At 41.7% G+C, this 24,478-nt stretch overlaps 1 protein-coding gene across 2 annotated transcripts in view; it reads right to left on the reverse strand.

Annotated features, from left to right (window-relative positions):
* pip5kl1 (phosphatidylinositol-4-phosphate 5-kinase like 1) overlaps positions 1 to 23,295 on the reverse strand; it is a 49,471-nt gene extending 26,176 nt beyond the window's left edge. Inside the window, exons 1-2 of one of the 2 annotated variants that reach the window (XM_033048672.1) lie at positions 23,170 to 23,295; positions 19,737 to 19,850 (exon numbers count right to left, since the gene is read on the reverse strand). Coding sequence is in view for 1 of the 2 variants with exons in the window: in XM_033048671.1 (XP_032904562.1) it covers positions 13,498 to 13,509 (12 nt within the window). In the remaining variant the exon portion in view is untranslated. Of the gene's footprint in view, positions 1 to 13,497; positions 13,771 to 19,736; positions 19,851 to 23,169 lie in introns of those variants that run through there. The other variant, XM_033048671.1, reaches the window with a different exon arrangement.
* Between the last annotated feature and the right edge of the window lie 1,183 nt (positions 23,296 to 24,478).

Raw genomic sequence — 24,478 nt, forward strand, 5'->3', positions numbered from 1 at the left:
CACGCAACAAGGGCAGAGTCCCTCTGGTCCTCACCTTTCACCCCACCAGCCGGCAAATACAACACATAATCCTCCGCCATTTCCGCCACCTCCAACGTGACCCCACCACTCGCCACATCTTCCCATCTCCCCCAATGTCTGCCTTCCGCAAAGACCGCTCCCTCCGCAACTCCCTCGTCAATTCTTCCCTTCCCTCCCGCACCACCCCCTCCCCGGGCACTTTCCGTTGCAACCGCAAGAAATGCAACACCTGTCCCTTCACCTCCCCCCTCGACTCCATTCAAGGTCCCAAGCAGTCGTTCCAGGTGCGACAAAGGTTCACCTGTATCTCCTCCAACCTCATCTACTGCATCCGCTGCTCTAGATGTCAGCTCATTTACATCGGTGAGACCAAGCGTAGGTTGGGCGATCGTTTCGTCGAACACCTCCGCTCAGTCCGCAATAACCTACCTGACCTCCCGGTGGCTCAGCACTTCAACTCCCCCTCCCATTCCCAATCCGACCTCTCTGTCCTGGGTCTCCTCCATTGCCAGAGTGAGCAACAGCGGAAATTGGAGGAACAGCACCTCATATTCCGTCTGGGGTCCTTGCGTCCTTATGGCATTAACATTGAATTCTCCCAATTTGGCTAGCTCGTGCTGTCTCCTCCCCTTCCTTAACCCTCCAGCTGTCTCCTCCCACCCTCCCATCCGCCCGCCCTCGGGCTCCTCCTCCTCCTCCCCTTTTCCTTCTTTCTTTCCCCACCCCCCATCAGTCTGAAGAAGGGTTTCGGCCCGAAACGTCGCCTATTTCCTTCGCTCCATAGATGCTGCTGCACCCGCTGAGTTTCCCCAGCAATTGTGTGTACCTTCGATATTCCAGCATCTGCAGTTCCCTTTTGAACACTCTTCCACACATATTCTGTTTGGGCCACAACAATTGTACCTTTCCCCTTCTGCCCAGAATTCTCCACCTTCATTGCGTTTTCCCTAACCCTCCCACTGGGCAGGGAACACAACCTTTGCTACACACCGTTGCCATTGTAGAGAACAGCCTGCTTTCTCATTAATCACTGAGTTTTATTATGCTCCGAGCTCTTGACTAATGAGTTCAGCCTTTGCAATTAGTTCTAAAAACCAAGACCCAACACTTACATTTCAGTCTTATCACAAACATCAGATTTGCTAATGGCTCAGTAGTATCCCTAACTGCACCATCCCCAATACCATTACATTCCTCCACTCCTCAATGGTCCTTTACTATGTTTTGATCAATTAGTTCATCCACCTGCAGTCTTTGCTCTCAGCCACACAAGCTGCAATCATCTTATCTTTGTTGGACAAACACCCCCTGTAACACCATCTTCTGGACAGCCCTGAACAATGTTGCCCCCACCTAAACCAGTCAGTAATATTCCTGGAGTAAACATTCAAAGATATTCAAAAGTATTAACTTCAAAAAATAATAGGTGAGGACACTTAACATGGCGAAAATATACACAATTAAATAGATTTAAATTAACAAGTAAATAACAAAAGGAAATTAACTTGGATTTACTCTTCTCCCATTAAAATGAATGAGCCCAAAGGGATGGATCATTTAACTTGTCACCTGGTTGGAAGATTTCCCAGCTGAAAGTGCTGAGAAATCAATGGATCTTTGCCTTCCCCCTGACCCACTAGACTTCCTCATACCGCTCCAATTTCTCTCCAATCAGCTTCCATTTGCAGCGAATGCATTTTCCATCAATTCCTGTCTTATTGGTTCTCCTTTGTATTGATTCCCTGAGAAGGTGGCAGCAATGCAACATTGTGGATGCCGGCTGCCGTAAAACTCCAAAGAAGAAGAAGAAGAAGAAGAATCCCTGTACTTCAATTCCACTTGCATCACATTCACACACACTGATGTAGTTGCTGCTATACTCTGATTCCACTCACACTAAGGCCGTTTGCTCTAATTCCATTTGCACTGATCCCACTCTGTTTTCACTCATCATTTTCCCTTTACTCCACTTACACTCACCCGCACTGCTCTCCTCTGATACCAATCTCACTCACATTGATTCTCCTTTATTTTGACTCTATTTCACTCCAACCAATTCCAGTCACTCTGATTCCACTCGTAACGATTTTCCCTGAACTCCCAGTAAATTCCAAACCATTCGCACAATTTGCCCTCACACCAGCTCCACTCTGTGCCAATTCCAATCAAGTCTAAGTCCATTCTACTTCTATTCCATTTAACACCTGGATGGCACAGTGACATAGCCAGTAGAACTACTGCCTTGCGGTGCCAGAGTCCTGGGTTCAATCCTGACCTTGGGTACCGGCTGACTAGAACTTACACCCTCTCCCTGTGTGGGTTCCCCCTGGGGGCTCCAATTTCCACACACATCCCAAAGCCATGCTGGTTGCTAGGCACCAAGTGTTGGTGAGTGGTAACTGAGTGGTAACTGAGTGTTGGGCTGAGTTAATGGGGATGTGGTGAGGGTGGGTTACAAGGAAGTGTTACAAGGAAAAGTAATGTAGAATGGGGCTAGTATGTGAGTGGCAAAGACTAGATGGGCTGAAACAACTTCTCTATGCTATGTAGAAATATGAAAATAAGATCCACTTACATGGTGTCACTTACACTGATTCCATTCAGCCACCTGCAGTGTGAATGTGATGATTAATATACACATTTAGACGACTAAGCTTAGCGTGGAAATAACAAAAATGGTTGCTATTCATTGAGCCATGATTGAGGCTGGGATGCAATGTAGCTAAGCAGCATGGCCGTGCCACATTTTATAAACTGCCTACGGCTATAAATCTAAAAGTGCAATGGGTCATATTGAAGCCTACAAAATACTCTGCTGTGCAGATTGTTGTAATGTTGATGACATCACTTTGGTTTTTGTCCTCTTTCTCTGAGGAAAGGCCTGAAAAATAAACCCTCTTGTGTTTCAAGCACCCTGAAACCAATCAGTGATTGATCATTCCTGGCCTTCTGATATCGGGACCACAGCTGATCTTGTGAATTCGACAAGGTTTACAGGAGAAAACCTTAACAAGATACAACACTCAACAAAAGTTGATGCAAGACGGGTCATTTTTACAAACTGGAGTACAACGAGTGAGAATTAGTAACAGTGATATGGAGGGCTGTAGGAATGGGTGAGGGAGACAGATTGAGGTGAGGCAGTTTAAAGATGAGATCATAAGATCATAAATGACAGGAGCAGAATTAGGCTTTTAGGCCCATCAAGTCTACTCTGCCATTCAATCATGACTGATCTATCTCTCCCTCCTAACCCCATTCTACTACCTTCTCCCCATAACCTCTGACACCCGTAACCATACATGAATAAGAACATGAATTTTTAAATTGCATTGTCTGCAGATCAAAGTTTTGAGGCCAACAGGGAATGTTGGAAACTCTGTAGATCTGGGAGCAAGACAGACACTGCCTGACCCACAGAGTGTTTCCAACATTTTGTTTTGATTCTAGATTTCCAGCATCTGCTGTGTTTTAGTTTTCAAAACTTTGAAGTTCTTCAATTTGGTTTTAGTTTTTTTGTGCATCTCTTGTCTTAACATTAGCATCACAAATTAGTCATGCCCAGGAATGAAGGTCATTACAGAGAAGGGGTAAACACTGCTGATCCATTACAGGTACTGACATCCCACCATCAAAGGAATCTTTTGGAGGTGCTGCCTCAAAAAGGCAGCCATTATCAAAGACTCACGTTCATGATTTTTTTTTCCTTTATTACATATTACCTGTGTGTAATGTGTTTTATGCTGCTGCAAGTAAGAATTTCATTGTTACATTGTCAGTAATTTTGACAATTAAACAGTCTTGAACTTTAAAGCTTAATTTTTTTACATTTTGAGATGTATCCAGATAAAAAAAAGTAAAAAACAAAATGTGGAGATGGTGAGCAAATGCCTGGTTATCTTTCAGATTTTTTGGACAACAAGCAAAGATTTACATCAGCAAGGGGAGCATGAGAATTTTGAACAGACAGGAGGCTGGAAATGGAGAGGTTAGTAAGCTGAAAGGAGTTCACGGGAAATGAACCCAGGAGTGAACAAAAGCCAAAGACAGGAGTTTGAATGAAAATGGTAAGATTTTATACTTTAAAGGGACACATTCCACCATGGCATCAGAACCCCGTTCTTGTAAAACGGCGTATTTATTAATTATTGGTGCAAGCAGATTTGGAATAATAGTCAGCAGAATAGTCAGCTCATTGTTAACAGAAACCTTGGATAAACAGGGAGATTCACTCTCTAAAATCCAGATCCCAGACTTTCAAGAATTACTTTGCATTGTACAAGAAGAGCAGGTACGATCTCCACAAGACAGATTCCAAAAGAGAGATGCCTAGAGAAAGTTCCGATATAAGCTCAATTCAATCGAGTGGTTGCCTGGCGACTACAGCAGGGTCTGAGTGTCATCAGACGATGATGTTGGTGGCAATCTCTGGCCCTGGCGTATATCAACTGATTTGCACAAGGCCTTTTATGTCCATTTTGAACATGCAAACAAAGCCCCTCCTAACCACATCTTCTATTGGCTTAGTTGCATACATCTTGGTGGTAGAAGTCAGATCTGCTTTCATGAGGCTAAATTCTCAGAAGGTGATGGCCTAGATGGAGTTCCTGGATAGGTTCTGAAATCTTGCGCCAATCAACTGGCCACAATCTCCATGGACATCTTTAACCTCTCACTTCTACAGTCTACTGTCACAACTGCTTGGTATTGGTATTAGTTTATTATTGTCATATAGACTGAAACGCAGTGGAAAGTTTTTGTTTGTGCGCTATCTAGTTAAATCAAAACATAGAAACATAGAAAATATGTGCAGGAGTAGGCCATTCGGCCCTTCAAGCCTGCACCGCCATTCAATATGATCATGGCTGATCATCCATCTCAGTATCCTGTACCTGCCTTCTCTCCATACCCCCTGATCCCTTTAGCCACAAGGGCCACATCTAACTCCTTCTTAAATATAGCCAATGAACTGGCCTCAACTACCTTCTGTGGCAGAGAGTTCCAGAGATTCACCACTCTCTGTGTGAAAAATGTTTTTCTCATCTCGGTCCTAAAGGATTTCCCCTTTATCCTTAAACTGTGACCCCTTGTCCTGGACTTCCCCAACATCGGGAACAATCTTCCTGCATCTAGCCTGTCCAACCCCTTAAGAACTTTGTAAGAATTTATACATGGATATAAATCATACCATACACGAGTACAATCAAACAATACACAGGTTCAACAGGTAGTACAAAAAGAAAATCACCAGAGTGCAGAATATATCTGTAATAGGGAAACAGTATCAAAGATGCACTATTAATACATGAGATAGAGTATTACTCTAATAGGAGGAATTAAGTAGATTGTTTCATACTTTACAGTTTTGAAGAATGGGAATTGATTTCATTGAAATACTGTAAATAATTACTTTACATGGTTTAAGTGGAGTTGATGTTTCCCCAAATTGGGATGCCTAGAACCCCAGGACATTGTATGAAAACAGCAGGTTAGCCATACAAGACCAAGAAGAGTAGTTTCTGTACTCAGAGAGTGAAACTTTGGAATTCTCTGCCCAAGGGAGCTAAGGAGGATCAGTTGGTGAGCATCGATAGTTTTTTGGATATAAAGGGGATCAATACACTTGAGGTTGGTAGAGGAACACATCCACAGAGGTAAGAATTCAGCCATGATCTATTGGCAGGGGGGGCAAAGTGGAGGGATGGGCTGAATGGTCTACTCCTGCTTCTTATGTTGCCAGGATGTATCACCGGAGAGTTATCTTTACACTGAACCATATAAGGAGGTATTAGTACAGATGACCAAGGAGGCAGATTCAAGGAGTGTGTTAAAGGAAGCGAGGGAAGTAGAGGGACAGAGATGTTTACGGAGGGAATTCTAAAGTTTAAGGGCCAGACAACAGACGACAAGATCACCAGTGAATGAATGATAAAACGTGTGAGTGCGTGAGGGAGGGAACGAAAGATATTGCAGGTTTGGAGAGATCACAGAGATCAAGGGAACAAAGCAATGGGCAGATTTTCAAACAAAATTGAGATGATAATGTTCCAAAAGCCGATGGAGTCAGCTAGCACAGGAGTGCTCAGGGAGCTGGACAGCAGAGTTTTGGGTGATTTCCGGTTTACATAGGGTGAACGATGGAGGCCAGCTTGTAAAGTTTTGATGGAATCGTGGAATCTAAACCTGGAGCATCAGGATCGAGGAGGAGAATAATCTATAGGGACAGTTATCCCCAGTTATTCAGTCACTCAGTAACCCCAGCTCATTTAACCCATGCAATTAAATCATGGCTGACCAGTTCCCTAACATGGTCTCAAATACGTAACAGCCTTCAATTAAAAAAAAACAGTGGAAGACATTGTTTTACAAAAAGAATTAATGCCCAGCAAAATATGGTGATGAAAGGTGAAGGAAACAAACTAAGTAACAATCTGTACTGTTACTATCCAGATAACAAATTCTACAGTGTAACAGAACCAGGGGAAGGAATGTTGCAATCTACCAGATTACACTTCCATATCACAAAGAATGACACAAAGTTCTCAGCAAGGATCACTGGCCCGTGCCAATACATACGCTCCCCACTAACCTCATCTCCCTGAGTTTATCACACGCTATCAGCACATCCTTTTTCTCGCCCCTCATTTACTTAAAATCTAATTTGACATGAGCCATCTCTTTACTTAAAGGATAGAATGGTTGTCAAGAAAATGCCAAAATTAAGAAGTATTTTCACACAAGTATCTTAGTCCTTTATTCATTAAAGTTGATGGCTGATCCAGCCTGGGTGTTTTTTCTAAAATGTCACACTAAATCAAGTCTGGTCAAATCACATTTACAAAGGTGATAAATTCAGGGGTAATGGGGAATCAGGAATGAAAGGATAAGTTATCAGATAGGTTTCATGACCAATGGGAACAAATCATTTGTTTTAAAACATTAGGTCAATGTATTGGTACAATTGGAGTTTCCTACACGGACCACAGCGTCACTGAAAATGCAGATTTGAAACAGTCACAGAAACACAGCACTAAACTTTACACTCATTCTTGACACAGCCAAAGCTGCCTCTTATTGTCCATTCAGACGTGGAGAATGGTGTTACGTGGCTCAGTACAAGAAGCCCAATTGTTTCACACGCAGAACCGATCTGCAAGCTCCCACATGTCGGACATGACTGCACTAACTTCCAAACCCAGCGGAAACCGGATCAGAAAAAAAGGGGAATAGCACCTTTTACAAGGGCTGCACTTTCCTAATCTCTCAAATATCCCTGATATTCTATGCTTGACACAGCCAAGGCTGCCTCTTATTGTCCATTCAGACTTGGAGAATGGTGTTACGTGGGCTCAGTACAAGAGTTTTTCTCAGTACAACAGTGTTTCTATGACTGTTTCAAATCTGCATTTTCAGTGAAGCTGTAGGAAACTCCATTTTTTGTGATTCTCTCCTTAGGTGCCAATGCACAAATATTGATCCAAAATGTCAGCGCTGCGTAGTTTTCTACCTTCAAACCACTTTAAAGCAATTTGAAACTAGTTAAAATAGGCTCAAGTGTCATGTCAAGAGTGGACCAACATCGGAACAGTTAATTCCTTATTTGCAGTAGCTTATCAGGCCCGTAAACGCAATACACATAGATAAAAAATATAATAACCTAACATTTTCATTAAATTAATCAATGTAATACTAGGTAGCCATAATAGTGCAAAAACCAAAGACTATAGTGGAATCAAAGACGCAATCTATAGAAGATCATAGCTGGCATATAATCACTGCCCTCCGATCTCTTTGTGAGATTGGTGTCAAATTTTGATTTTACTCTTAAATAAATGTCATATAAATGCAGATAGTCACCACGACCAAGCTAACATGATGGCATCTGCAAGTAACTGTAAGGGATGGGAACCTCACTGTTACAACATAGGGGTTTCATGATTAAACCAAGGAATCACCTGAATAGACATTTGAGTGAGTTGAAGTTTATAATCTTCCTTTACCAACTGTCCTGCGTTAGCCCCACTTTATCAATTACTAAAAAAAGCTGCAGCAGGAACATTCATTCTCTGCGGATTTTGCCAGAATTCCCTGGTCTCTTTAGTAAGCTTCCTTATAAAGGTTTTTGCAATAAAACATGAAGCAGAATGAAAAGTGATGGAGCTCTGGTTGAACAATGATCCATGGTCGTAACCATGAGCAGTGACTCATGAGTTCACATATACAAGGTACACATGTGCATGTAAATCAGTACATTTGTAAATTTATTGATTATTTAGATACTTTGTATGGTTTCAGTCACTCCATTCGGAGAAGGATGTTAAAACCACCAAGAATGAAGATGGCATGAATGGAAACAATGATGAAAAATATGAAACAAAGTGAAGATTTACTTTTCATTTTACGATGAAAACTCTACTGATTTATCTGCTAAAGGAAACCATGTTCTAGAATCCATAATCCGGGAGATCAGTAGAATTACTTTTGGATTGTTTTAGCAAAAGTCTCTCCTTACACATGACTGCAGCAATAGCACATCAAATACAAGTTGTTCTGCTGCAGGACATAGATGTGTTTGGAAAAAGACCAAGACTGGTTATAGTTGTGATTCCATGGATTTATATCAACCATGATCTAGTTGAATGGTAGCTATCTGGGTTGTCTCCTTTTAGTTTTGTAATTTTTGTTAAGTTGACAATTTGTGGCCATACATCCGTGGTTGGTTGCACTTATCATGAGCAGAATCCTTCTAAAAATAGAATTTGCGAGACGTTAGTGTTCATTAGGAACCAATTAAGTTAAAGATAAAAGGTTATAAGTATGTATTATATTTTCTGGTCTGTTTAGCTAACAGAGAATTGAGCAGTAATTGAATGTGGTGCCAGAATGCAATGTGGTCATAGATACAGCAGCCATAGATGGGCTTAATAAGAGGTCTGGAAAGGAGCCTGTGGGTTCTGGAGAGCAATAGAAACTAACATGATGTCCAAACGGAAGACTAAATGAATGATCTCACAGATAAGATAAGAGCCCAGGATGTTGTGCATCACTCTACCTATAATTGCACTATTCAAATAACAAAGGCAATCAAGATGTGTCTGATGTAAAGTTTCATCCGCACCTAAAACTAGATATATAAGGACAGATACTGAGAGAATGAGAGGGTGGAGCCATTTGAATGGACTTTAATGTCTAGTAGCCAGTTAACACCCTAATCTGCTCTTGAAGACAACTGAGAAGAATCAAGCTGCAACCTGCTATACAAACCAACCCGTGAGGACAGTACACTGTGAGAGTTGTTACAGCAGTGGGTCTAACCCAATTAATTGTTACAGTCTGATGGTCTCTTCTCATTAAATCAATAATCCAATTATTACTCCTCAACCATTTGGGTATAGGAATCAACCAACAGAAATGGGAATCAAACAGAACATGACTTTGTAAGAATGGACAAAACTTGGACCACTACACAAAAAATAAGGAAGGATGAATCTGGAATAAGTGAAACGGGAAAAAGAACACAGTTAGATTTCACCTGGAAATTATGTTAAATTGTTTATTGGACGACAAACTTTTGGTGACGGAGTGTAATGGGGATTATAATTGCATACTGAATGAAAATGTTCAGAAGTGTAAATTATAATAAAACAGAAACAGCCATCCTAGGTTGGCCAAAGGGAAAACAGCAATTAAGCAAAAGGACCAAAGATTGCAAAATCAAGGAGATACGTTACGAAGATTTGATAAGGGATGGCAGGATTGTATTGGCATCCTCACTGTCCAATTGCTCGGAAAGGAAGTACACAAGAAGCAAGCAACTTGCAAAAAAAATCAAGAACAGATTCTGGAACAAAATACCAAGTTATAAACAGAAAATATCCAACTGTGTACAATTAGAGGATGCAAAGGGATGTGGATGAGTGGGGTGTGGTCGATGTGGATGAATGGGGTGTGGTCGATGGGGATGAGTGGGGTGTGGTCGATGTGGATGAGTGGGGTGTGGTCGATGGGGATGAGTGGGATGTGCTGGATGGGGATGAGTGGGGTGTGGTCGATGTGGATGAGTGGGGTGTGGTCGATGGGGATGAGTGGGATGTGGTGGGGGAGAGGGAGGTGGTGGAGAGGAAAACCTGTAGCACATTACTCCCCAGATAGATCCTGGATGGTAGTCCGTCAAATTCCAACAGCTTCAGGCATGAATCACCAATAGCACGCAGATATGGCCACCATCTCTGAGAGTGGAATGGGGAACCCTGGCTACTTTTGGGACATTATGAATATAAACCTCAGTCCCGCCACCTCACCTCCTCCAGATAGGGCAGAAGAAATGATTGATGAATTTGTACTGCTCCTAGAGCCAACTGATCGTAGGCTGGCCAGTGCAATGGCAATGGTCAACTGCCCTTTTCCATTATTAATGCAGAAGAAATTCCCATCACCAGAAAGGAAACCTCCACCATCACTTTTGCCTCCTGCCACCAAACCAAATGCATACAATGTATAACTTAGCAAGGGTCATTAAATTCAACTAGTTTACGACAGAGTTTAAATTCCACATGGACCAGCTCCCACCTGACCTTATCGAATACAAGCAGCAGAACTTCTATTCCTTTCTCTCTCATATGTTTACCCAGCTTCTCCTTAAACACATCTTTGTTATTCACCTCAATTATTCCATAAGACACGGAGTTCCATATTCTAATAACTCTCAAGGAAAATAAGTTTCTTCTGAGTTTTCTCTTATATTTATTGGTGGCTGGTTTTATCTTCTCCACCATACCTTCTATATATCTACTCTTTACAAAACCTCTCATGCCTTTAAATACTTCCATCAGCCTATGTTGTTATAAACCCCAAGATCTTTCCTATTATGTGTAATCTCTCTGGTATCACCCTTGTGATAATTATTTTTTTTAAACATTGTCTTTATATCCTTATGGAAATGTGTACATGGAAACTGGGTGCTATCTCTGGGGGAATCAGCCAGGCCTTGTTTGTCAACCTTAGAGCAACACATTCAGGTGCTGGGAAGCAGTCATCCATACGTGGATATTTTTGAGATCTCTATTCCAAGTTGCTGCCTTCTCCTGAAGAGCTGAGTGCACCAGGCATCTTCTCCCCACATTCAATAATGACTGAGTGAGGAATAGAATTTAGAACTGAGCAGTCAGTGTAAGATCTCCAAAGAACGCAAGTCCTCAGTGGTATTGAAAATAAATCTACAACCAATATATCTACAATAAAAGTGACTTGACTTGACGAACCACATTTGAAATTTAATTTGCTCAAATAAAAATATTACGCAGCCAAAAAGTATATCTATTCAGAAAGTTGCCAAATCAGCATTGAATAAACCGGGTACTTTCATGATCACACAACACGGTGCCTGGGTCTGCCATCCAGTGCTGGTTTTTATGCCTAGTGGAGGGAACCACGTAAAGGGAAGCAATCCAGAGAAAGTCCTCTCTGGTGTCAGAGAATTGTTGTGAGGAAAGGGTTTTGGAAAATTCAGATTCTTCATTTCAATGAAAGGAAGTAAATGAGAAAGAGCTTTCTGAAGGAACATATTAACAGGAGTGATACAAGGCTTATTCCGTTCAATCATTGCTGGTTGATTTAAGATCCAATTTTTCTTCTTCTATCGGGTAAAATCGTGGCCTAAAAATTCATTTTAGTTTTGAAATGATGAGAATGTTAACTATTAAATGGAATGACAGAGGTTAATTCTGTAAAATTTCAGAATAAGTGACAATTTTACGGCACAGATACAAACTTGCCATTGCCGAGGTCATTGCTGGTATCAGGAAGCGTTTCAATATGTAATCTAGCAACAACTAGATAGGTCTCCTCTATAGGCAAACGGAGCCAAAATCCTGTAATGCCTTCCTAAAAGCAGTGTTACCATAGCCAGATGGGATAGACAGATAGTCCAATGGAACCTCTATTTGTGCATTACTTAGGCTCAGAAATTAATAGTAAGTGAAACTGATCATAAATACACTGCTTGTAAGTGATTGTAGATGAGGGAAAATGCAACAAGAAAGGCACAACATGGGAACAGAGAAAGGTCTTCCAGCCCATTGAGCCGCTTCTTTTTTCTTACAGAACCTGGATAATTCAGAAGGAAGTGTTCAAGAAGGAACTGCAGATGCTGGAAAATCGAAGGTACACAAAAATGCTGGAGAAACTCAGCGGGTGCAGCAGCGTCTATGGAGCGAAGGAAATAGGTTATTTCCTTCGCTCCATAGATGCTGCTGCACCCGCTGAGTTAATTCAGAAGGAAGTTCACTTGGAGGCTGGCAAGGATTTGAAACTTGCCCCACAAAAAGCTGTTGAGAGAAACCATTAGCACTTAGACATTTAACTAAAAGCTTGATAACCACAAGAAGGAGAAATAAATAAATGGGACTTGCTATTAAATTAGAAATTAAGTGGGAGAGAGCAAACTGATCCAAAACACTGGGTGTGGTCAATTGGACTAAATGGTGAGTTTCTGATATTATGTAATTATACACCTATCCGTTAAACTTTATATAACATCAAAAGTAATAGCCTATGCCGTAATAATTATTTTTAATTGATAGAACTAATCGCAATTCCTAATTTCATTTTTCTTCCTTCTCCCTTTTTAAAAATTATTATTCACAGAATGTGGATACCGCTGGAAACCTCAACGTTTATTATCCATCCCTAGCTGCCCCAAACACAGGATGCAATCAGGCATCAACCAAAAGACAAAGTGCTGGAGGAACTCAGCAGGTCAGCCAGCATCCATGGAGGGAATGTTCAGACGATGCTCCTGGTCAGGACCCTTCTTCAGACATCAACCAGGTTGGCGGGTCTTGAATCATTGGCCAATCTGAGTAAGGTTGGCACATTTCAACTCCTGAAGGATATTAGCGAACTAGATGGGTTTTAAGGCAGTCTGGTATTTGCAAGGTTTTGGTTACTGAAACTAACTTTGATTCTTGATTTATTTAATTACTTGAATTTAAAATCCTCAGTATCATGATTAGATTAACCTAATTCCCCTGGATTATTAGTCCAGGATTCTACTGCTCGCCCCGTAACCTAACCTCTGTGCTTCCACACAGCTGTCAATGTGCCCAGTTAGGAGTTACTTTTGAAACATTGCCCAAATGTATTGTTCACTGCGTTATTTTGTAGTTCTAACTTGAAGTTCTCAAAGCTTTCAAAATGAGATTATTTTACACACAATCAAACAACATCTGCAGTGAAGTAAACGCATTGCTCTGCAAAGCAGGATTGGAATATTTGTGCAAAAATCTGTGAATCAATTTCCTTGCATCTTCAAGTAACAGACTCTTGCCACACTTAAATGTTATAAATGAAAAGTGTAAGTTTGGCTACCAAACCAAATGTATTCTTATTATGTTTATTCAATAGTAAATAATTAAAAATTCTATAATATTTTCAAGATATTCAGAGATTTGACAGTTTTCAATTAATTTTACTTACCTCTTCGGCCATAGTGCAAGATGTTGACGGGAGTCTGTCTTGATCTGATCTGATTAACGCGGTTATTTCTCTAAGCTCCCAAGGGCTGGGCTGAGTTGATAATGACTCTCCTTTCTGGCATCTTCCTTGCTAGTTAATCTCTCTTGAGCCTGGAGCTCGTCAGACCGTAAGGTCTTCAATGCAGTTTCTCCGAGTACAAGATAACTGTTCATTCCAGGCTATGCCTGTACCACTCAAACTTGCAGACACAAAAATCCATCACTATTAGCTGCTGGATCAAGAGCTGTGGGCTGAACCTTTATTTAAATTCTAGCAGGGGTGGCCAGATTTCAGGCTGCTGAATGTTTGCTCATTTGCAGCCTCCGAAACTAGATCTTTAAAAAATATTTATCCCTTTTATTGATTTAAAAAGAAAACAGTTTTTCTGACCATGTACATTAAAAAAAAATTAAAAGATAAGATTTTTCCTCATGCATGAATGGAATGGTGCAGGGCAGGGTTTTCAGACTGTGCCAGAATAAAAAGCTCCAGTCAGCAGCGTGAATATTGACAGCATTGCAGCTGATTCCTGCATTCTCACTCCACCTTATAATCATGCACTCACTTGGCAATAAACAATTGTGTTGCCAGGTAACTTCAAGCACCCATTTCTTTCAGTGCTGCAGGTGTCTTCCAACAAAACATCGAGCAGAAAAATACTCCTACATCACAACAACGCGTGTCAAAGTGACAGATGTGCTTGTTACAGCCAAGCCTGGAAATCCTTACTCCAGTTCCGCATTTCCATCTCCAGCTGTGACTGGGAGGCAGAGGCCAGTGTCCAATGCAAAGAACATTTACATCCCACTTCACACAACCTCAGAATTCCCTCAATAGTGTCCTTATGAATTCTCTGGAATTCTCCGCCACAGAAGGTAGTTGAGGCCAGTTCATTGGCTATATTTAAGAGGGAGTTAGATGTGGCCCTTGTGGCTAAAGGGATCAGGGGGTATGGAGAGAAGGCAGGGATGGGATACTGAGTTGGATGATCAGCCATGATCATATTGAATGGCGGTGCAGGCTCGAAGGGCCGAATGGCCTACTCCTGCACCTATTTTCTGCGTTTCTATGTTTCTTATATAATCATACCACATCAGTCGGTAATTAAAAGACAAACCTTCACACTCTTCCTTTAAAAACCTTACAAAATTTTCCCGCTCCTGATATATATCTAGTTCTTTTGAACGTTACCATAGAATTTGATTCCTCAGCCTTTGAGATGATTCATTTCACATCACAACAACTTTGTACATTAAAACATTCACATCTCCATTTTGTCCTTTTGCTAACTATTTTCACTCCGTGTCCACTGGATATTGATACTCTTCCCCATAGAAACATTTTTGTTTTCCACACGCTGACAAAAGTCTTCAGGATTCTGAATACTTTTAATAAGTGGCCCCTTGACCTTCACTGTTTGATTCTAGTTGCCTGGGAGTTGGACCTTGAGGCTGACAACACTCACAACAGTAGAGCAACCATTCAGGTTGCTTTAAAGAAACTTGGCACTGTACTCTTTCCACATAACTGAAGTTCGCTTCCGAGGATTGTGATTATGATATCTGATGTCCCATCCAGGATCCTCCATTCTCTCTACCCCCTCTTCCATCCCAAATCTACTCATCTCCCTGGCACTCAACCAGGGGGGTCTCAGCCCTCCCAACTATCCTCATCTTATGATTACAGAATCCAAACATGTGAATAAGGTACAGTCCTTAAATTAAACAGGATCTGAAGGAAACCTATTCTTCTTGGTAGCCTGACTGCAAAAACAGTACCCTCTCCTCCTTCACACTCCTCGCACACCACAATAATTCAGCTAGCATTAACTGTTCCACAAGTGTGTAGACCCATTGTTTCATTAACTGTTCCACAAGTGTGTAAACCCATCTCAGATTTCCAGACCAGATGTCACTGCATTTTGAATTTTTAAGACAACTTTGAAATCTACGCCCTGTTTAAATTCAGAAAAGTGACACACAAAATCTGACAAATGGCAGAAGGCAAATTTTGAATTTAGATAACTAATACCTTACAGTAGGATGAAGGGTCCCAACACAAAACGTTACCTATTCATGTTCTCTAGAGATGCTGCCCGAATGATGAGTTACTCCACCAATGTATATCATTTTTGGTAACCCACCATATTCAGCAAGTGTCTACACTTTACAGTTGTTTGTGGGACTGAGCTGCAGGTATATTAGCTGCCTGCCTAACAACAGTGACCCTTAAAGTAATATATTGGATATAAAATGTTGTCCTAAGTAATTTGTTCGAAATCTTTTCAAAGCCTCACTACTCTTGCTATTTCTCCAAATTGGAACCAATTCATCATTAATTCATCATTATGATCTTTAAATCAAGTGACTGAATAACAAGAGGGAAATGTAATTGAACTATCTGGGAGCTAGAACAAATGAAGGAGAAGCAGGACTAGGAATAGACCCTCGTGACTGCTCTGCCGTTCAATAAAATCATGTCTGCTCTGGCTGTAATCTCAGCCCCTAATTATAGATCCTCCCCCCCCCCCCCCCAAAGAAAACAGCTGTTCTACATGCAGCTGTCAACACCCCTCAGGATATAACGTTTCAGTGAAGACCCCTCTCACTATTTTAGATTCAAGCAGATACAAACCGCCTGTAACCAACCCTGTCCTTTTAGGATAACCTGTCCATTCAAGGTATTTGTACAGTGAACCTTTATTGACCTGATTCCATGACAGGAATATCTTTGAATAGGATCAGTATTGCAGACACGGTTTCATCATGGCTCTACATAACTGAAACAGAAGGCCCTACATTTGTATTCATTTCCCGTAACAATGAACAATAACAATTCGTAATCCCTAACATTCCAGGTTACTTACTGTATCTGCATACAGGCATTTTTTTTGTGCAAATCATGCACTATACCCCTTAGCACTTTGGAGCCCTACAATCTCTCATCTAAAGTCAATATGTTTCACTACATTTACTCACATTTGGAAGAGAATGGGATAATTAAGAACAGCTCGCATGGTTTTGTCTGTGGCAGGTCATGACTTACTAACCTGATTGAGTTTTTGAGTGGGTGTCACAGGGTGATCGATGAGGTGGAGCAGCGGATATTGTCCACATACATGTATGTTAGCCAAGTCCCTCAAGGTAGGCTGATCCAGAAGATTAAGATGCATGGGATCCATGATGACATGGTAGTTTTGATTCAGAACGGCTAACTCAAGGGTATCAACACTGCAGGATATAGATCAGTTTCAGGTATGGGTAGATGAATGGCAGATGTAGTTTAATCCAAGCAAGTGTGAGGTGTCACACTTTACAGCTTTGTCAACCTTTGGTTGGACCGCATTTGGAGTATTGTGTGTAGTTCTGGTCGCCCCACTACAGGGAGGGTGTAGGCACAAGAAACTGCAGATGCTGGAATCATGAGCAAAAAAAAGCGCTGGAGGAACTTGGCAAATCAGGCAACATCCGTGGAGGGAATAGATAGACCACATTTCGGTTCAAAACTCTTCTTTAGATTGAAGAATTGTCCCAACCTGAAACAATGTCCGTCCATTACCTCCACAGATACTGCCTAATGTTTTGAGTTCCTCCAGCACTGTTTCTCACACAGAAAGGATGTGGAGGCAATACAATACAAATTTATTTGTCATTTGAGCCCCAGTGAGACTCAAACGAAACTTTGTTTCCACAGCCATACAAACAAAAACAATGTCCTACAGACATACACACAATTAAGTTCACACAAACATCCATCACAGTGAACCCACTGTGATGGAAGGCAAAAGTCTTTTCTCTCCCCTGCTCTCCATGTCTCTCCCGATGTCCAAGCCCCAGGCGGGCGATGATAAGTCCCACGGCCATTTTAGGCCGTGCCGGGCGATTTACGGCCCCGCTCCCGGTCTAGAAGTCTCGAAGTTGGAGCCCCCGGCGGGCGCTGGAATGTCCCACGGCCACGAAGCCGTGCCGGGTGATGTACGACCCCGCTCCAGGTCGTTCCAAACCCCGCGACACGGGCTGGAGAAGTCGCGTTGAGGGAGCTCCGGGAAGCGGTCTCTCTCTCCCCCCGGACCCGCGAGCTCCCGATGTCCCAGTCCACCGGACCTGCGGCTGCGTTGCTGGAGCCTCCGAGCCCCAGGAGTCGAGTCGCAACAGCGAGTCACCACCGCACCCCACGCTCCGAGGCCGGCCAGCCCCACGATGGTGAGTAGTCCGCAGCTCCGCAGCGCAGTCTCCCGAGCCCCCGGGTCGTTCAGGTTGGAGGCCGCTCCACGGTGCTAGGCCCCAACGACAACGGAGACCCGACAGGGAAAAGGTCGGGTCTCCCGGACAGGGAAGAGATTTTAAACGGTTTCCCCCTCCCCCCCCCCGCCCCCCACATATACACATTTAAAAACCAGTATTTAAAAAACACCAAACACTACATTTAACTAGACAAAAAATAAAAAAAGACTTTGGTGAGAATGCAGAAGAGGTTTACCAGAAGCTGCCTGAATAGACGATATTAGCTATAAGAAGAGATTGGAAAGCTTGGATTGTTTTCTCTGCAGCATTGGAGGTTGAGAGGACACTTGATATAATTTACAAAATTATCACAGACATAAATAAGGTAGAGAGGGCATAGCTTTAAGGTCAGAGGGGGAAATGTAAAATAGATATGTGGAGATTTTTTGCCGGGAACATGTTGCCAGGGGTGGTAGTGTAAGCAGATAAGACAGTGGCATTTAAGAGGCTTTTTGATAGGAACATGGATATGGAGGGATAAGGATCATAGTGCAGGCAGAGGAAATTAGTGTAACTGGTTATCATTATTGGCACAGATATTGTGGACCAACAGGCAGGCCTGTTTTTGTGCTGCAATATTCATGCAAAAATGTATAATTTTACATTTTCCCACAATATACTCCATTTGCCAGATGTTTGCTCACTCTTTTAACCCAGCTAGATTTTCATGTCCATAATCTCACCATCAGAATAAAACAGACCATTCAATAATAGAAGCAAGAGGAAGCCATTTGCCCCCTCATGACTGCTCTATTATTCCAAGCAGACACTGAGTCTTCACTTGCATTAACATCATATCCTTTGACTTCCTTAATATCTAGGGCATGTAAAACAGTTCATAAGTACCTCATATTTTCCACAGTGTTCACTAGTGGATATTAACAAAAATCGTCAGATTAAACCGGAATAAACACAAAGATTTACAACTCTATTATTGACAACTGTAGGCACGTAAATATATTTATTTATTGCTCATATTCTATGTTGCTCTTCTAGGGAGATGCTAACTGCATTTTGTTGTCTCTGTACCGTACACTGCACAATGACAATAAAGTTTGAATCTGAATCTGATATTCTGACATTCCTGTTCCAATGACCCCCACTCATTCCATCAGGCTTTTATTCCCATCTCCAATATATTTCGTAACAAATAACAACATGACCAAAGAAAACAAAGAATAAAATAGCTCATTGTTCTCAATGCCTCTGTGTGTGAGAATAGAATTAAATCAATCTTAGCTGCAGTGTAATGTTTAGGATGGAAAAATTACTTCCATTACTGGTCTAAGAGTTTCTAGTAATTAAAGACTGGTCTTTAGGATAATGCTGTGTGCTAGATCTGAAATAAAAATTCTAGAGGGGTTGGTAATGAATCATAAGAAACAAACCACATGGTTCCCAAGTTACTGGAGTTAAAGCCATACATCACATCAGAGAATAGAATGCTGTTTGGCATTGAAACTCAACCTGCTCCCATTCTCTTATTCTGATACAATGAGGAATTTGAATACAAAGCAAAGTTGCTTAGTTTCCAAATATTATTACTATCACATTCCCCCATAGCTCTGTAAAACAATCCTTTTCCAGCCTAACTAATTCCATGTTACATGTTACTGCTGTCTATGTTTCCATTGCCTTTTTAGGCGCTCCATTTCATATTTTGCACTTAAAATAATTTAATCTTTCCTCTGGTCTTTTTGCCCAATGCTTTAAATGTGTGCCCTATGATTTTTGAGCAAGCAGTTTCTAAAGTAAAGTACAAAAAAAATCAAACTAGGGCTTTTGAGACACAACCTAACCAACTTACTGCTCTGTTTTCCACACAACCCATAGAAATGGTTCCATACCAAAAACAAATGTTGTTATCCATAATGCAAGTCTTCTCCATGCAGAACATTACTAATTCTTTCTACATACCTGTTTTTAGATTGCAGAGGAAAGTCCTTTGTCATGTAAATGAATTGAAAACTAGCAGCATCAATACATGTCCCTCTTCCTCTTGTCACTTTAGGATTTCTCTCTTCTTTTAACCTGTGGCATATATAAGACATTAAAATCCACCTGCATTGACATCTGAATGGTCAAATACACTGGACAAGCAAATGTGGATGAACAGCATGAGGTACTCTTGGCATTGTCACACGTGGTATAATCAGTCTGAGTACATTCACCAGCAATAATCTTATTTACAAAATTGGTTTGATGCAACTAAATCATCTTATGATCTAAACCATGTTAATCAATCTGATTAAATCAGAGCAACAGGTCTTTAGAAACATCTGTTTGTTAGGTTGTCATTCAGAAGCCTTAGTTTGATTTTTTTTTTGCTCTACTGTGGAAACTGTATGCACAAAAAAAACAGATGGTATAGATTTAAAATATGGCAACAGTTCCAGAAGATGAGAATATCTAAAAAAATCATAGCTATCTTATGTTTATGATATTCAACTCATCAAATAAACTAGAGATTTCTGCCTATTTTTTAATTCCCATTTGCTCTCCCTGTTGCATTCACTGTACCCATTCATTCAGGCTTTTGCCATCTTCAATAGTTTTAATAAAAACTAGACCAAGTGCAGACCCATTGGGGGGTTGGGGGAGAAGGGGGGGGGGGGGTGTGGGGTGGAAGGGATAACTTTATGGCTTTGCAATTTTGGTCCTTCCCTTACTCAGAGCAAACTTCAGAACTATGTGCATTGAAGTCTCTGTGGTTTCTGAGCAATTGTCATGAATGTGAAGTTGGAGAATGACTTTGAATAACTTTAGAAGCTGGTCTGTAAGTGGGATTGAATTCCTTTACCACGGTGTTGAGAGCTGGCCGTATTACTTTCAAATCATATTTGGTCCGCGATGGGAAGTGTGTGGGAGGTGGGGAGGGGTGGTGAGGAGGGAGCACCGTGCTGTGGGAGGGAGGGAGGCCGCCGAGCCATCGTGTCCACCCACCACATTGTGACTTCTCTCAGTCTGAGCTGTGAATAACACTGAACACATGTCTACTAAACTGTGAGTGGTTTTACTGACCTGTCAGTGCCCTTAATGTGGTTTGAAAATATAATTTGGAAATGCTAAAGCTGTGTTGCCTTTGGTTTGGAAATGCTAAAGCTGTGTTGCCTAATTAAAGTTGCCTTGCCTAATTAAAGTTGGCTTGCCTAATTAAAGTTGCCGTGCCTAATTAAAGTGCCTAATTAAAGTTGCCGTGCCTAATTAAAGTTGCCTTGCCTTCTATATAATTAAGTCTAATTTTTACCACTTCTTGTTTGCACTTTATATTGATTTTAGAAAAAATGCTGCCACGTACAGCTGTGATTTTTGGCCATCTTACTCAGAGTCCCCCTCCACTCATCAGGTGTTGAGGATTTTTCCCATCAATGAAAAATAAAAGAGTTATTACGGTTTAAAAAATGTTGAGATTCTCTCTCCTGTCAATCATGCCATGAAGGCCACGCCCCTTCTGGTGGTTGGTGGTTGGGGGGGAGGGACTATAAAACCCAGAAGTGTGAGAGTGGCTTAGTCTCTGCAAGATGGAGGAGGGAGAGGTCACAACTCGCTGTCTTTAGTGGCCTTGCACCCTGCTTGAAATGGTATGAAACTGCACTTGAATTTGCTGGCCTTGCTCCCTGCTTGAAATGGAATTTCAAGGAATAGCCGTGAGTCAACTGCCAGCCCACCAGTTGTGAGTGAGTGAGCTACCAGCACAACAGGCTGAGTGACTGAGCCGCCACCTCAAGAATCCATTCGGCCCACAATGTCCATACTGGCCCTCTGGAAACCAGTCCCTTCAGCCCACAACACCCATACAAGCGCTCCAGAAAGCCCCCCCCCCCCCCCTCCCCACTGGCCACCAATATTGAAATTGGTGGAGTGCTGGAATATTGCGTTGCGGGACCAGCCCTCCCGTGTGATGCTGGGACCCAACGGGTCCCACTTAGTCTAGTATATTCTAGATTGCCCTTTCTACAAGTCCCTCTCTTTGCATCACTAACCAGTTGCTGCTGCTACCGTTAACTCATAATGCTGCAAAGTTTGGGCCGCTTGGTTTTGAGAGATCGAGGATTTTAACCGATTGTATGTTTTGAATGCCATTTGTGGGTTCTGATATACAGTATGTGGATACAAGAAGCTATAGTTGATGGAAGCTTAAGCAAAGCATAGAGTTCTGGACAAACTCAGGGGGTCAAGCAGCAACTGTGAAGGGAATAAACAGGCGGCGTTTCGGGTCAGGACCCTTTTTCAGGTCCAGAATCAATACTGTTCTGAGAGAAGGATGATATTCAATTTGAGGTGAGAAGGTGTAGAGAAAAGAGAAGATGCGAGCAATATTTGCAGGCGGGCTAGATACAAGACTGCCAGTATTAACATGGCTGTGGGGCTATCAAGAATATCAGTATAGGGGAAGGCAAAAAGTGCTTTTACAGGTATATAAAGACAGTCATACAGGTTGAACACGAACCGAGATAAACACAGCATGGAAACAGGCACTTTGGCCACCCCGAGTCCACACTGACCACCTACCACCCATTTACACTAATCCAAAAGTAATCTAATCCAACTTTATGCTCTCCATATTGTTATAAATTCCCCCCAGATTCCACGAGCCAGCAACACACAGGGAGCAATTTACAGAGGCCAATTAACCTACAAACTCGCACGTCTTTGTGATGTGTTTAGAAACACACACGATCACAGGAAGAATGTGAAGTTTCCACACAGACAGCACCCGAGGTCAGGATTGAACCTGGATCTCTGGCACTGAGAAGCTGCGGCTCTACAAATTGCACTGCTGTGCTGCCCAAATGGTGTTGTAATGTACTGGTGCCAAAGAACTTAGGGATACAGTGATATTATACAGGGGGAAATGGATCATCAAGCTTGCTCTGCCAATCAGTAAAATCATAGCTGATGTACTATTTAGTCTCAACTTCATTTTCACATTACTTAATCCCTAGCTTTGCCTATAGTTCACCCAAGAACGATGAAAGGTCATAAAATCTTTGTCTATCTGTGCCGGGTCAAATCAATGGGTGAAAGAAAAATGCACTTGTATGACTGACAGCATACAATATTCCTGTCATTTGCATCTGCAGGAATGACTGTGATATTTTGAGGGAATAAGGTGGGGAGGGGGTAGCAGGCAGGGGGAGGTGGGATGATTAATGTCATCCATGAAAGCCAAATAATCTTTCATCAAAAGTGTAGTTTAAAAAAAAAAAAAAGACCGCTATCCCAAATACTTATTCAAATGCAATAATATTTTTACTATAACACATCTCTGTAAAATGATCAACAATTAGAACATAAGAAAGTCTAAGAAATACAAATAGATGCTGGTCACAACATTCTTTGAACCTACTTCATCATTCAAGGTCAGGGCAGATCTTATTCCTCAACCTTGTCTTCACATCCTCTGCATTCTAAAAATCCATCAATCTCATCTTCAAATCTCAGACTTCAACAAACTCATGGAATGAGCATCCACTTTTGTCAGGGACGGAGAATAGTGCAACATCAGTGATAGGGAAAATGCTGGAATTCATAATTGAGGATGTGATAATATAGCACTTGGAAAATAACTGGATTTGGGCAGAGTTAAGATATTTTTTTAAAAGGAAGATTATGTTTCACAAAAATATTTTTTGAGATCGAAATGCTGCTTTAAGATGAACTAATAGTGTGTTATATTTGCACTTTCAGAAGGTCTTCAAGTAGGTGTTGTGAAATAAGTTATTTAACAATATTAAAGCACACAACATTGGGGGCAACATACGGCATGAATTGGGAATTGAGAAAATAGAGTGGGAATACTGTAAATGGATTATATTTAGTTTGGGAGCCCCAAGGGAGCACCAGCTGTTCACCATGTACATCAAGAATTTAGAGGAAGATATCAAGAGTAATATATCCATGATGGCTAATGATGCAAAGCTGGGTGGCAGTGTGGGCCCTGAGAAGGATGCCAGAAGACTTCAGGGGATACAACAACAAAAAAACAAGTACTGGAGGAACTCAGTGGATCAGGCAGCATCTGTGGATGGAATAGACAGTCGATGTTTCGGGTCAGGCCCCTTTTTCAGATGCGAAATGTCTCTTCTCCATTTCTCTCCACAGATGCTACCAGGCCTGCAGAGATTCGCCGGTACTTAGTTTTATGCTCAACACTCCAGCACCTGCAGTCTCTTGTGTCTTCAATGGGATATAGACAGTTTAAGTGAATGGGCTAGAACATAGCATATAACCATACAACCATATAACAATTACAGCACGGAAACAGGCCATCTCGGCCCTACAAGTCCGTGCCGAACACTTATTTTCCCCTAGTCCCATCTACCTGCACTCAGACCATAACCCTCCATTCCTTTCCCATCCATATACCTATCCAATTTATTTTTAAATGATAAAATCGAACCTGCCTCCACCACTTCCACTGGAAGCTCATTCCACACAGCTACCACTCTCTGAGTAAAGATGTTCCCCCTCATGTTACCCCTAAACTTCTGTCCCTTAATTCTCAAATCATGTCCTCGTGTTTGAATCTTCCCAACTCTCAATGGGAAAAGCTTATCCACGTCAACTCTGTCTATCCCTCATCATTTTAAAGACCTCTATCAAGTCCCCCCCCCCCTTAACCTTCTGCGCTTCAAAGAATAAAGACCTAACTTATT

Source organism: Amblyraja radiata, chromosome 32 (assembly GCF_010909765.2).
Source record: "Amblyraja radiata isolate CabotCenter1 chromosome 32, sAmbRad1.1.pri, whole genome shotgun sequence".
Classification (NCBI taxonomy): Eukaryota; Metazoa; Chordata; class Chondrichthyes; order Rajiformes; family Rajidae; genus Amblyraja; species Amblyraja radiata.